Below are 12,319 nucleotides of genomic sequence, written 5' to 3' on the forward strand. Positions count from 1 at the left end.
TTTCAATTATGAACGCTTACATAAAACAAATAAAATTGAGATTTTATCGCAATCAATATTAAAAATAGTACACTGTGTACCAATATGACTATTATTGGCACAATGAAGTGAAAGTGTTATTGATTGATTTGAAATCAATAAGATTTAACTCATCGCCGGTTAAAAGGTTAAAAAGATTAGTGTAGGTACTGGTCGGACAGTGCCCGCTCATAGGATTCCCATTAGAAATAAACAGCTTGGTATATTTAATTACGGTAAGCGCGAAAAAGGCTGGATCAGGAATGGTCATCACATTCATATGAATGGACATTGTGTGGCGTTCATTGAAAAGACGAAATGGTTCTGTATTAAGCGGTCAGTATGGCGGAACGACGGGACGTTGGCAGGTAGAAGGTATAGTCATCCCATAACGTCCAATAAAACCCCTCGCGTTCTGTGCGAACTTTTCGCTAATGGTGACAATCGTTCGTTTCCTGCCTTTCCCTGCCGCGAAGACAACCTCCCACAAAAGCCATAACAGTATACTAGCTACGAACCCATTGGGGGCTCGTCCATTGTTGCTGTCGAATTAAACGTCGTCAATAAATCGATTCGAACTCGAGAAAACAGACTTTCCAATTTTGGTTTTATCAAATTACTCGACGTGTAGGATTTTTTAAGCCCTTACAATCAAATCCTTTTCAAGTCTGAACAAAATTTGTACAGCTTGAAGAGGGTTTGAAAAACATACGACCGATGCTGAAGAAATTGCAATAAAAAGTACATGTAAATGCCACGTAAAATTACTTGTTTTCGCGTGACGCGATAGTTATGTGTCTGTACCTTCACAGTCCTATCATTTCTCCTTCTCACGTCACATTTTATTGAACAGAAAATTACATACAATTCGTTTAACTGTCGCAGTAACTTATCGATTCCAAGCCAACGCGAACTTTCAAAAAAAAAAAAAAAATAGCCTCGATCCGAAGTGATCGTCTTCAAATGCTGATGGAGGAAAATCGATATTTCCGGTGTGCCCGACCCGTACAAATTATTTATTTACGAGAAGGATGTGATGGCGGGGGGTCGGGGTCGCCCCAGGACGAACGGACATTAACTCTTTTAATAGAATCCGACACCATAGCTGTCCAGAGAACGTTTACGAGGAAAGAAGAAGGGATGGAGAAATGCAATGGCCGAAAGGAAGCACATTAAGACGTCCGAGGTACGAGTGTCACCAAGAGCAATTACTTTTCGATTTATCTTGCGGTGGGGACCACCGGGCAAGTTTTGCCAACAGACTTTCGAGATTTGCTTATTTCCGGTGTTGTCCGCGCACGCCTTCTTCTCCCGCGGGAAATCCTTTCTCTCCCCCGTAGGCTGTCCGGACACGCCCTTGGTCCGATCTTCGGGAATGAAATCATATTCCTTGACCGAGTGCTCTCTTTTCACTGGCTACGCGGCATTCAACGCTGCGCTCCACCTTCCCTGTGAATACCTTTCTCGGTAAACAACCTTACCGATACGTCTTACCCGCCACAATGATCGGATATCCTCGCGGATCTGTGAGAAAAGTTGTTTTCTGGGAGGAAACTCGTCTGTTGTGATCCTACATTGTGTATGTACACTGTTCGTATCTTGTGGTGCTGTGTTTGGGGGTTAGTGTAACTGTACACAGTACAAATTGTTTCCTTAGAGATCGAGAGCTTTGTTATAAAGAACATTTGCATTTTTAAAATCGAAAACATTTGTATTCTGTGTAAGACATTTTTGTTGGTAAGTTCTGGTACTGCATTCGAAGGTGGAGCAACGTAAGACTATGTAAATATTTATTTTTTGGACATTGAGGAACTTGCTATCAAAACAACAACATGGTTGCCGTGTAAAATCGAAGAAATTTGTACTCTTTATTAACCAGTTAGCTGTTGCGACCTCTTTGAAATTGTGTACCTAAATTGAGCCGTAAAAATGAACCGTATAGCTGTTTCGACGAGTATACTCGTCGCAACACAAAATATTGCCATTTCTTCATGACGAGTATACTCGTCAAAAACAGCTAACTGGTTAAACATTTGCGTTATCATAGACCTCTTACAAATGACAAGAAGCGGTCTCTTAAAGATCTGCAAAAGAGTTAGATACAAAAATAACAGTTCTTCCCGTGTTTTACACGAAGTAACAGCATATCTCATTTTGCACTATCCAAAATTTCGATTCTATCCCAATTTGAGGACAGAGTGGTTCGCCATACATTTAAAGGAACATTTCCCCGCCTAAGAGATGCATAAACGTCCCGTTTCACAAAACAGCGAAGCACCGGCAAGCCTAACTGAGAAAAGCGGCAGCCTGGGGACAAAACTTCGTGGAGCAGCTTGGTGTCCGATTACTAAGCTGTTCGGTAAAGAGTTGAGAATCTCTAAGAGCAAGCTCGGAAAGCGTTTGCACGCCATTTGTTTGAGAGCTCTTCGAAAAGAGTTCGACGTTTATCCCGCGCAGATTTCTGCGTTTTTGTGTCGCAGTTCCACTCGGTCTTCGTCCATCATCCACGCCCACGGCCATTCTCTTTCCCACCGGAGCTTCTTTCGACGGATAGAAACACACCGTGGGTCTGCCTACGAGCATTCGCAAAACTACGGGTGTACCTTTCTCTCCCCTCTTTTTACCTTTTGTTCGGAAATTTTTATTTCTTTTTTTCGTCACACGGTCCCGACTAATAACCGAGACAAAAATGCAAGTTGAGTCGAGCGAAGGCAATTTCTCTCGGGCGAAATGTAATCGACAAAGAGGTCGTGATTGTTGCGGAAAACCGTAATAAAGCAACCGGTTCCAGCAGGGTTTCTCCGTCAACGTTCGGAATAAAATGAGTCGTAAACGCGTTCTTGGTCGTCTCGAGAATCAGGTATCGCTCCGATGCAATAAAAACAGCCGGACCTTTTGCCGACTTTTTCGGAAGGAACGACACAACGTTCACAAAAATACTGTCTTCTATTTTTATTATGAGAGCGTCTTCTTACGGCCAAACCGTCTCCTCCACCTTTTACAACGGGCGGAATCGATGGCGAGGACTCGTTGGATTAAAGAAAATTCGGCTGCACAGGCGTAACGGATTAACTTCGCCTGACTTCGAAAACGTTTTAAATTAGTTAACGACCTTTCACGGCTGCGAGGTAAAAAATCCACTTTTCGTTTAACCTGGGCCCCCCGTTGTATACGGATTAAAGCAATTGCAACGCGCGCTTTCTTCAGGGTGCTTCTTTACGAGCGGCGGACACCGCGTTTCAGTCATTCGGGCGAATTTTGAAGGCGTGAATTTTTCGTAGCTTTGCATCAGACTGACTAACCGATCAGCTCGATGAACCGGGAATTGGGCTCGGAATGATTAGGATCTGACGTACATATCCGAAGAGATCCTGAAGGGATGGTTCTCATTTCGTTTGAGACAGCTTTCGTTCTCGGTGCCTCGTTTGTTGTTACATTGTGCTGTTTTTGTTAGAAGCTTTGTGAATTACTGAGGTATACTTCAATGACGTTGTCTTTGACTATTAGCGGCGTTTGTTCCATTTGATTTCATGAATTTGTATTGTTCCCCAGTAGACAGTGGGTTTTTAGGCATTTATGGCCGCATCTTTAAAGTACTAGCTAAATCTTTAGACAAGAGTGTCTCCATTAACCTTTTGTCTTATTAAGTATGTAGGCAGTCGTCTCTTTTAAAACGAAATGGAATTGTATTTTTGTATTCTTGATAGAGCCAGCGTTAGTATAAAATCAATGTAAATAATCTGTTTGGAAAAAATTTTAATTAGCTTAAATGTAAAAAAAAAGAATGTAGAGCAAAGAATCAAGGAGCTTTAAAAGTATTTTTATTCTAACTAACGAAAAAGAATCAATAAATTAAAAGGAAACTGGAATTACAGTAAAGGCTATTGCAAATGATAACTGTGCATTTACAATTGCAAGTTAACAAATTAGACTTTCTATAGGAAGATCAGATGGAATATTTGCAACCATAAGTCAATGTGAATCCGGCTCCCAACATCCTAGGGAAAAGTTCTATGTTTTACATTTATTGAAGACTTACGTGTGCACAAAAGTCTTGCAGTCTACCGACCACGCGGTCGCAGCGAAAGATCCAGGTTGAGAGCCAGTCTTTTCAAAACATCGGGATGTTGGTCAGCATGTCATATGGTCAATAGCCAGTGGCCGCGTGGGTGGATGCAGGGTGCAGATGCAGGAAGGCCCCGCGGCCAACCCTTCCGTAATAATGTCCAAAGAAGGGGGCTGTGCCAGGACCCTTTCTGCATTGTGACATCCCGATCTACCGGGACACAATGTGTCCGCGTTCTCTGGTCCAGCTAACGGTAAACGTACGGTGGGGAATAGCCGCCGCCTCATCCGAAAATGTGTGTCAAAAGGCCGCAATTTGTGGGGCGCTAGATCCGAGAACCGTGACCCCCGCCTACCCTTCACACTTCTCGGCCGGACACAATGACTGTAACGTCGAATTTTACAAATAATCTCCAATTCGCAGTTCTTACAACTTCATTAGAGTTTCGAAATCACATTGTTTCACATCGCTCGTTGTTCGCATTTATTAAACCTCGTGCACAAGTAGGATCAATTTGACTCGATTTGACCAAAAACAGGCCTTTAATTAAAATTTTTCGGCTGTATTATATAAATTAATTTAACATGGACAAGTTGTAAACACGTTTGTTGGAAGCTGGGAACTAGATCTTAGAACCGAATGAAATTGTCAATTAAACAGTGCCCTAACTTTGGAGCGATAAAGAAAATATTTGTTTGATCGATTCTAGTTCATTCTGTACGATTTTTTCCAATCGGCAGAATTTACTTAATGAAAGTTACTACTTGAATCAATAGCATTTTTATCCATCATAATAATATTCATAATTTGATTGGTTCTGAATATTAAACTTCGCTGTAGATTTAGAAAGTGGAAAGAATTATTCAGCCGTGAGCAACTGGCTACGAGAAAGAAGGATGCCCAACAAATTTTTCCTGCGTTTTGACCCAAAAAAATGAAGCAATTTTATGCTGAAAAAGTGAATAAGTATTTCTGAATTTGTACAATTTGAGTGTGAAAAATGAATACGGCCAGTTTCGTGAACTAATATATAATATTACATTATTAACAAGGAGATGGATTTATATTATTTGATGCGATGAATTATACAATTACGCCTTTTTCTTGACAACGTGAGGTAAATCATATTTTCCACGAACGCATTTTATCCGAACACCCGGAGTATCTTGCAATTTTCCCACTTTGCACAGCACCACGTTGTGTTCTTGAAGATTGTGGCCAATTCCTGTGAAAAAATCGCGTAAAACGAACTGTAGAAATTGGAGACTATAGGGGTAAGGGACCCAATTACTGTGGGGACACCAATTACTGAGCCTATATTAAACTTTTTCCATTAAAATCAGTTAATAGTTATATATCTCTTTTTTAATATTCATTATGGGTTAAAAATAAGTATAATGTATATAGGTACAGTAATTGAGTCCCTTACACTGTAATTTGGATCTACGCCAACTAAACACCACTACATCTTATGTACACATACCAGGCACGTAAGCTGTCATTTCTTTGCCAGTGGATAGTCGAACGATGACGCACTTTCGATTCGCAGAATTCGGTTTCTTTGGTTTCCTGATGACCGTCTTTATAATTACGCCCTTCGCGAATGGTTTCCCATCCAAGGGCCTGTTTGGTTCTCGTTTCTTCTTCTCCACTTTACTGAGGGCGTGCATTCTTCTTAATGACGATCCGAATCTCACCTGCTCGAAGCCTGGCTCATTATGAAAAGAAAAAAAACATAGGATCACTTTATCTGCTTTTACATAATTGTACTTCATCGAAAAGAAGCTTCGAAATCTTCTTAATTAATCGCGACTCGTGTTGGGATAATGGAGAATTAAAACGTCGGAGGTTCAAATAATCGAGATATTATATTGTATAATATTGTACTTAAATAATTTCCTACCAATTAATTATAGATTAAAGAGACTATGCCGAATCTACTGTCATCTTCGACCAAACGTGCTCGCGAAGGGAAAGCAATAGGTGAATTGGAACAATTGAGTTTTCACCGGGAGTTCTGCCGTTATGCAACGACTCGAGTCTAATTGATGTCTAAACGATGACGATTTTCAATTGTGAAACATTGCTTTAAGGTAGCATTTGTCGAATAAGTATCAATATCCTAAAGGGGAGACCGCTCCTCTAGAAATGAAATTTTTATTTCACCCCAGTTTGTTGCAAGTCAGAAAGTTTTCATTTTGCATAAAGTCCACTTATCAACAGACTGCCAACGTGTTACACAATTATGCCAAAGTGAGCAGTTACAATTCCTTAAAAGAGCGTGACATATTTATTTTGCTCCTGTGCTTTGAAATTATTGCAACTACATATGAAAAATTGCCGAGTATCAAGGGGCAGCAATCCTCTTCGCGCAGAGAATTGCATCGAAATGGTATTTTCGCGTAAAATTGCGAGATAAATGCGGTAGAGTAGACCGAAACTCGTCGAGGAGTCCTAGATTGAGAAATAGAGAGTCCCCGGGGACGATCGTGTCCTAGTCAAGGGCATTGTGAGCAGAGCCGAGGGAAAATAGGCGGCCTACTGCGCGGTAACGGTACCGAGAAACTGGAAACTCTTTCGCAAATAATCTTACGACCCTAAGAAAAGAGGGTCTCCCGTCGGCGGAATATCAAATATGACGGACGCTTGACATCTGCAAGCCGACCGGCGAAAGCAGTCCTTTCTCGCTCGAGCGTGTATAAGCTTATTAAGCAACATTGTTGCGAGCCTCTGTCCACCCACCCTTTCACCGAGCGTCCACCATCCGTGAGATCGCGCTCGAACAAATGTTTACGGCCACGTTTGCAACGTTGCAAAATACTGATTAACGCATACAATCGCGAAACATCGTTCCCAGGTTATGCTTGTATGATTTAAGAAATTTTTCAGTGGTTGCAAATCGTTTCTTTGGGACGGGAAAATCCTAAATGACGCAGACGAGTCCATTCGTTCTCTTTTTCTTTTAAATTGCATTTTTGGAGAAACATTTCCTATTTTTATTTTAAACTCATTCTTTGCTAAACTTAAAATAAGAGATGCACGTACATTCTCACAGTTATTTCGATAACGAAGATTTTACGAATTTTATAAATATCCTCTGTTATTCTAACATCAACGCGTCTAAACTTTAGTTGCCCAGTCTCAATTCTAGTAAATTCTTATATTGGACAATAAACCAAAAATTGTGTTTCGCCCACAGAGAGAAATTAATGAAACAGAAATTTTTGAATAAGTAGCAAATGGTACGAATTTAAGAAACAATTGGATCACAGGAAGGATATACAGAAGCTCTAAACAATTTGTTAAATAAATCACATAATGGTCTGCCTGACTACGTAAAATAATTTCCTTTTTCAAGTGGAACCTTCCATTCCTCGAACATCTAATGGTAACTGTAAAGTATTTTAGCGTCGATAAAATGCGTACCATTTTTCCAGTGCACGTGTGTACAATGGTTGTTCAATGGATGAATATTTAATGAAAATCCAATGAACGGACGTTCCATAGCGGAATCGGTCGTGCACGGTGTCAAAGCGAAAATTCGTGGCTGGAAACGAACGTGTCGGCGTCTGGACATATTTTAAGTGAAACGTCCAAGATGACGCGACTATTTCTCGACACTCAGGCCCGGCTGGTTCATATGCGGCCATGATTCACCAGCGTCTCTTAGACGAGGCTACCATTGTTGTTCATTTCGAGATCTGGCTGACCACCGTCCGTCAATACGACAGATGTCCAAGCCTGTCGCTGCTAATCCGACCTAACTCGGACTTAACTAAGGCAAGAGACCAGCAGAACCTATTATACACGGAAGGCAACCCCTTTTCCCGAAGATCAATGCGCAAGATTACATTGCGAAAATTTTCGACGTTGCGGTTACGCCTTTGTCGCGTTCACGTAGCCGAGCTTTACCGTCGGGAAAAATGCACGTCTTATCTCGGTTCCGCAAGACTGTGTTTTGCGAATTTTGCGCAATTAAGACGCGATTACAGGGCTCCACCAATTATGCTCCCTGGGTCAGGTGTGCAGAACGATTTCGCGATTTAGTTGTAAGAACTGTGTGCCAGCATGCAGATTCGAACGATGCGCTTGAAGGGAAATTGAGAAGAGGTTGTTGTTGTGCTCTTTGGAAACTATCGTGTGGGCCATTTCTCACCAAAAAATCTGAAAAAATTCATGAACGGTAATTACACCTGCACACTGATACTGTGAAAATATAAATGATGTTGACGAATCGATAATGATCCAACGAGAGTATTGCCAGAGGAGCATTCTATGGTGGTGAGAAACTAGGAAACGGGGATAACAGTCTTACCACAGGCTGTACCCATCACGGATCGCCTCTGACAACTGGTCAACCGCAAATGGACACGTCACCCCCTTCGATTCCCAGCGATTTTCGGGCATCGGCCATGGAAAGCCCCGTTCACCCCATTGGTGTTCTTTCTTGCGGAGTGGCCGGATCCCTTTTTGCATTTTCAGATCTCTTTTGGCCGCGCCGGGGATCAAAGAGGTAGGAATACTGCGTGCGCTTTTGCGAGCCACGCGCATTTTCGCGAAGAAGAATGCCAGGGACCGTGGACGTGGTCCCTTTTTAGCCCGACCACCCCTTTTGCCGCATTTGCTTCGCAGAGATACGGATCTGTCGAAAAGGCTTACGGAAACTTGAGATGTCACTCGAATTCCCGGTTGGCCATTGTCCCGGTTTGTTGCACTTATGGGAAACGCAAACAACCCGAGGACGAATTTCGCACGATTTCAGGTAAATAGGCCAGTGCGGCTCGTTACGCTGCTTCGATTGAGGTTCTACATTTTTTTGCAGAAATTTTGAGCGATATCTTAGCACCCTAATTGTTAATGATAAATCCTAGCGTTGGGCAATGGGTGAAAGTTGCAAAAAATTAATATTTTTAACGAGTAAAACAGTTTTAGGGGATTTGGAAGTTGTAGAATCTGATTCTGGTATTATTTATCCACTAGGATGAGAAATTACCTTTATAAAGTTTATATTATTAGGGGGTGTTTTACCATAAGAAATTGAGCCTTTGCTAGTTGATTTAGAACTTGATCTCACATCAATTTTATCTTATAAGCGAATCCTTGGAAATAAATAGTTCAAGAGTTAAAATCGATTACGATTTCTACTAATTTTAGTATGCTTAAACAGATTTTAAGTGAATGAATTCATTATTGAGAAAATTAAAATATCGAGCAATGGATAATACAATAATAAATGAAGGTAAATAAATATAAACGCAGATATAATGTTATAGACGAATGAATTGAAAGATGAATGAATTGAAATTGTATGAATGTGAAATTGAAAATTAGAATAGTTTACAAATTTTTCTGTAGAATATATTGATGTGCGCAATATGACATACTTTTTTAAATCATTGTCTGTGACTGCTATTTTATGAATGAAAATTATCAACGCAGCATGTAAATTGTATGTTAAGTTAAAGTACAGACAATATTATTTATAAAAATTTGTTGCGGGCTATCAGATACAGTTTGATAGAGTATAATGATTTTTATAACTCTATGGAATAATACATATGCATTGACGCATAAATTGATTTTCAGAGAAATAAGATCTACAACTTTTTCGTGAAGGATCATAATTTTTTAATAATACTAACATATTCTAATGGTATAATAGTATTACCTTGGAAGATGTTTCCAATACATGACTTTGTAGCGTTTAATAGACTTCCAGCTGAAAATGAAAAATATGTATACTTGTTAAAACAATGAATGTACGTTAGTACAATAAGTACCTCAATACAATAAGTACCTTGAACATTGGGGTTTGCACAGAGCCGTAATAATTGTGATTGTTTACCTGCAACAAATCAGAAAAGTATGTATAATTTACTTATACTTATGTACAATTGCTAAAAGCATTAATTGATTAATTTCTAACAGTATAAACAATGATTATACAAGGTATACACTTGAATATAAACCAAAACCATATCTTAAGTTTATTGGTACAACTCTGCTCTAAAATGAATTATACGATGTTAACAGTACAATGTTGATACTCTTTAAACATTTCATGTTATTCAGTCTTAATTGTGGATATAATGAAAATCGTAAAAAACAAACAAATAGACAGAATGTCCTTTTTCTACGTATGAAGAGGTTAGTTTATAGGTTATGATCGTAAATGTACAATTAATGTGACAAGATTAACGTACTTTCGATAGAATTCCCCAAGAACGATCGAGTTATGTTCACTAAACTTCTAGCTAAAACGTTCATGACTGACACTTTTGAATTATTTTTTAACAATTGATAACTTTTCAGAAATACATAAGGTACCGAGTGTTCACGCGACAACCAGCACCACTTTCCTCTCTACGTCGTTCTCGTGAAACCTCTCTGCATTCACCTCACTCGCTGGGTAAGCGATGATAAGTTTAACTGCAGATGGTATTACCATGGACACAGAAGAGGGATAAGAGTAGACCAATCGCCATTTGGGGTTTCGTGTCTCACGATCTGAAATGCTGACATAATTACCAACACGAGTGCGTCACTACCTGAAATACCGACATCGTTACCAATACGAGGGCGTCGCTACCTGAAATACCGACATTGTTACCAACACGAGTGCGTCACTACCGGAAATACCGACATCGGGGGGCCGACAGGCATTTGGCCTTGACTGTCACGCTATGTTACGCTGTGCCTTTTTTTCTAGACATTTTACGTCTTAAATAAGTAAGTAATCAATTAAAAATGCATACCACCGTGTTTGTACATGTCTTTGCTATGTCTGTCCAGAGCCTTTTTTTCGATACGAACACTAAATCTCTCGAAATTAAGAGAATCTCTCTGCGGCAGCCATCTTGTGACGTCATACTTGCTTCAGAATTCGAATTTTCTGCCGAATATTACAAATTACTCCACGATGAGGTAGAAATTCGCAATTTGGGCTCTGTACAGACGTAGATTGGACTTTTAGGAAACATAATTGACCACTTTTAAACTGCTCATTGCAATATTGAAGCGTCAATTTGTCAAGATTTTGACCCTTGCAAGTTCATATACGTATATGGATTTCATGTATGTGTGTGGTTACACAGAGTCAACCTGCCGGCCCCGTAGCTAAAGGTAGACCAAGGCAGGCCAGTGATGACCAGTGCAGCTCTGGAGAATCCCTGGTCAATTGGAAGGTAAAGAGACTCCACGATAAAAGCTCAAATTAGAAATTAGATTCTAAAACCGACAAGGGAACACAATATTACACGCTAACGTTTTAGTAAATAAGATTAACTCGTATGTAAGTACCAGCTCAATAGCATGTAAGGAAAATTTGTTATAAATTATTGTATGACTAGTTTGCTTTGGGCAAATAGAGCTACGGCTCTCCAACGCCATCTCTATGTATAATAGAGTAAAGAATAAACCAACCAACCAACTGGAAGGTAGGCAAGAGTAGGCCGGGGTGGTCAGGGTGGCCAGGGCAGCTCCAAGGTCCTTCGTTCTTCTGTTTCCGCAGCACTTCCGCTCCCTACTGAGTGCGCACCTCGACTGACTGACTAAGCGCGGTCACCGAGATCAGGTGCGCGATGCGCGGTGCGCAACTCTCCCACCCCAATTAATTTCGGTAGATCTTGATCGCCGGGATAGTAATTATCGATAAATTTGTTATTTCTGGCTGTTTAATGTTTATAACAATCACTTTCGCCAATGATGTCGACAAGCACTCCCCTGACCATCTTGCCATCTAATTATTTAGTAAAAATAAATTATAAAAACCGAGATACAAAATAACTTTTAATTCATGAATATTCGCACGCATTAATTTATCGTACGCAATTCACTGTTAAATTTATTATTTCTGGCTGTTTAATGTTTGTAACAATTCCTTTCGCCAATGATATTGACCAGCACTCCCTTGACCATCTTGTCACCTAATTTTCAGTAAAGATGGATGATAGAACTCAAGGTACAGAATAACTTTTGAACCATGAACATTCGCACGCATTAATTTATTGAACACAATACATAGATAAATTTATTATCTCTGCTTGTTTAACGATTATAAGAATTCCTTTTACCAATGATACTTCCGAGTACCTGATTGGCTATCTTATCACCTATTTTTTCTAGTAAAAATGGCTAATAGTACTCCAGATGCAGTGTAACTTTTAAAGCATGTCTTGAGCAAGTAATAACTTTCATGCATGATTATTGGGAGTATACAAGATACTCGATTCTCTC

At 40.0% G+C, this 12,319-nt stretch overlaps 2 protein-coding genes and 1 long non-coding RNA gene across 3 annotated transcripts; all 3 read right to left on the reverse strand.

The window, feature by feature from the left end:
• Window positions 1–5,098: 5,098 nt before the first annotated feature.
• On the reverse strand, window positions 5,099–10,469 carry Tko (30S ribosomal protein S12 technical knockout). Its single transcript, XM_076805434.1, has 5 exons — window positions 10,288–10,469; window positions 9,882–9,929; window positions 9,753–9,803; window positions 5,568–5,792; window positions 5,099–5,309 (listed from the first exon to the last, which is right to left on the reverse strand). The coding sequence occupies exons 1-5, from the start codon at window positions 10,349–10,351 to the stop codon at window positions 5,176–5,178; spliced, it is 522 nt and encodes a 173-aa protein (XP_076661549.1). The 5' UTR covers window positions 10,352–10,469; the 3' UTR covers window positions 5,099–5,175.
• LOC143365344 (uncharacterized) lies at window positions 7,298–9,200 on the reverse strand. The gene is made up of 2 exons (XR_013084529.1): window positions 8,400–9,200; window positions 7,298–8,248 (listed from the first exon to the last, which is right to left on the reverse strand). It is a non-coding gene; the product is annotated as an uncharacterized LOC143365344 (long non-coding RNA).
• On the reverse strand, window positions 10,419–12,001 carry LOC143362957 (uncharacterized). Its single transcript, XM_076803502.1, has 4 exons — window positions 11,959–12,001; window positions 11,689–11,753; window positions 11,507–11,606; window positions 10,419–10,591 (listed from the first exon to the last, which is right to left on the reverse strand). Exons 1-4 carry the CDS (start codon window positions 11,999–12,001, stop codon window positions 10,419–10,421), a joined length of 381 nt encoding a protein of 126 aa, XP_076659617.1.
• Window positions 12,002–12,319: the final 318 nt, after the last annotated feature.

This window comes from Halictus rubicundus, chromosome 2 (genome assembly GCF_050948215.1).
Source record: "Halictus rubicundus isolate RS-2024b chromosome 2, iyHalRubi1_principal, whole genome shotgun sequence".
NCBI classification, from domain to species: domain Eukaryota; kingdom Metazoa; phylum Arthropoda; class Insecta; order Hymenoptera; family Halictidae; genus Halictus; species Halictus rubicundus.

Excerpts from the sequence above, each read along its gene's own strand:
- LOC143362957 (XM_076803502.1), bottom strand. The coding sequence starts at position 12,001 with ATGGTCAAGGGAGTGCTGGTCAATATCATTGGCGAAAGGAATT. Across the intron at positions 11,754-11,958 it reads TATCATTGGCGAAAGGAATT|CCAGAAATAACAAATTTATC; the intron begins GTTACAAACATT and ends AACATTAAACAG. Across the intron at positions 11,607-11,688 it reads ATCTACCGAAATTAATTGGG|GGAGCGGAAGTGCTGCGGAA; the intron begins GTGGGAGAGTTG and ends CGCACTCAGTAG.
- Tko (XM_076805434.1), bottom strand. The coding sequence starts at position 10,351 with ATGAACGTTTTAGCTAGAAGTTTAGTGAACATAACTCGATCGTTCTTG. Across the intron at positions 9,930-10,287 it reads CTTGGGGAATTCTATCGAAA|GTAAACAATCACAATTATTA; the intron begins GTACGTTAATCT and ends GATTTGTTGCAG. Across the intron at positions 9,804-9,881 it reads TGCAAACCCCAATGTTCAAG|CTGGAAGTCTATTAAACGCT; the intron begins GTACTTATTGTA and ends TTTCATTTTCAG.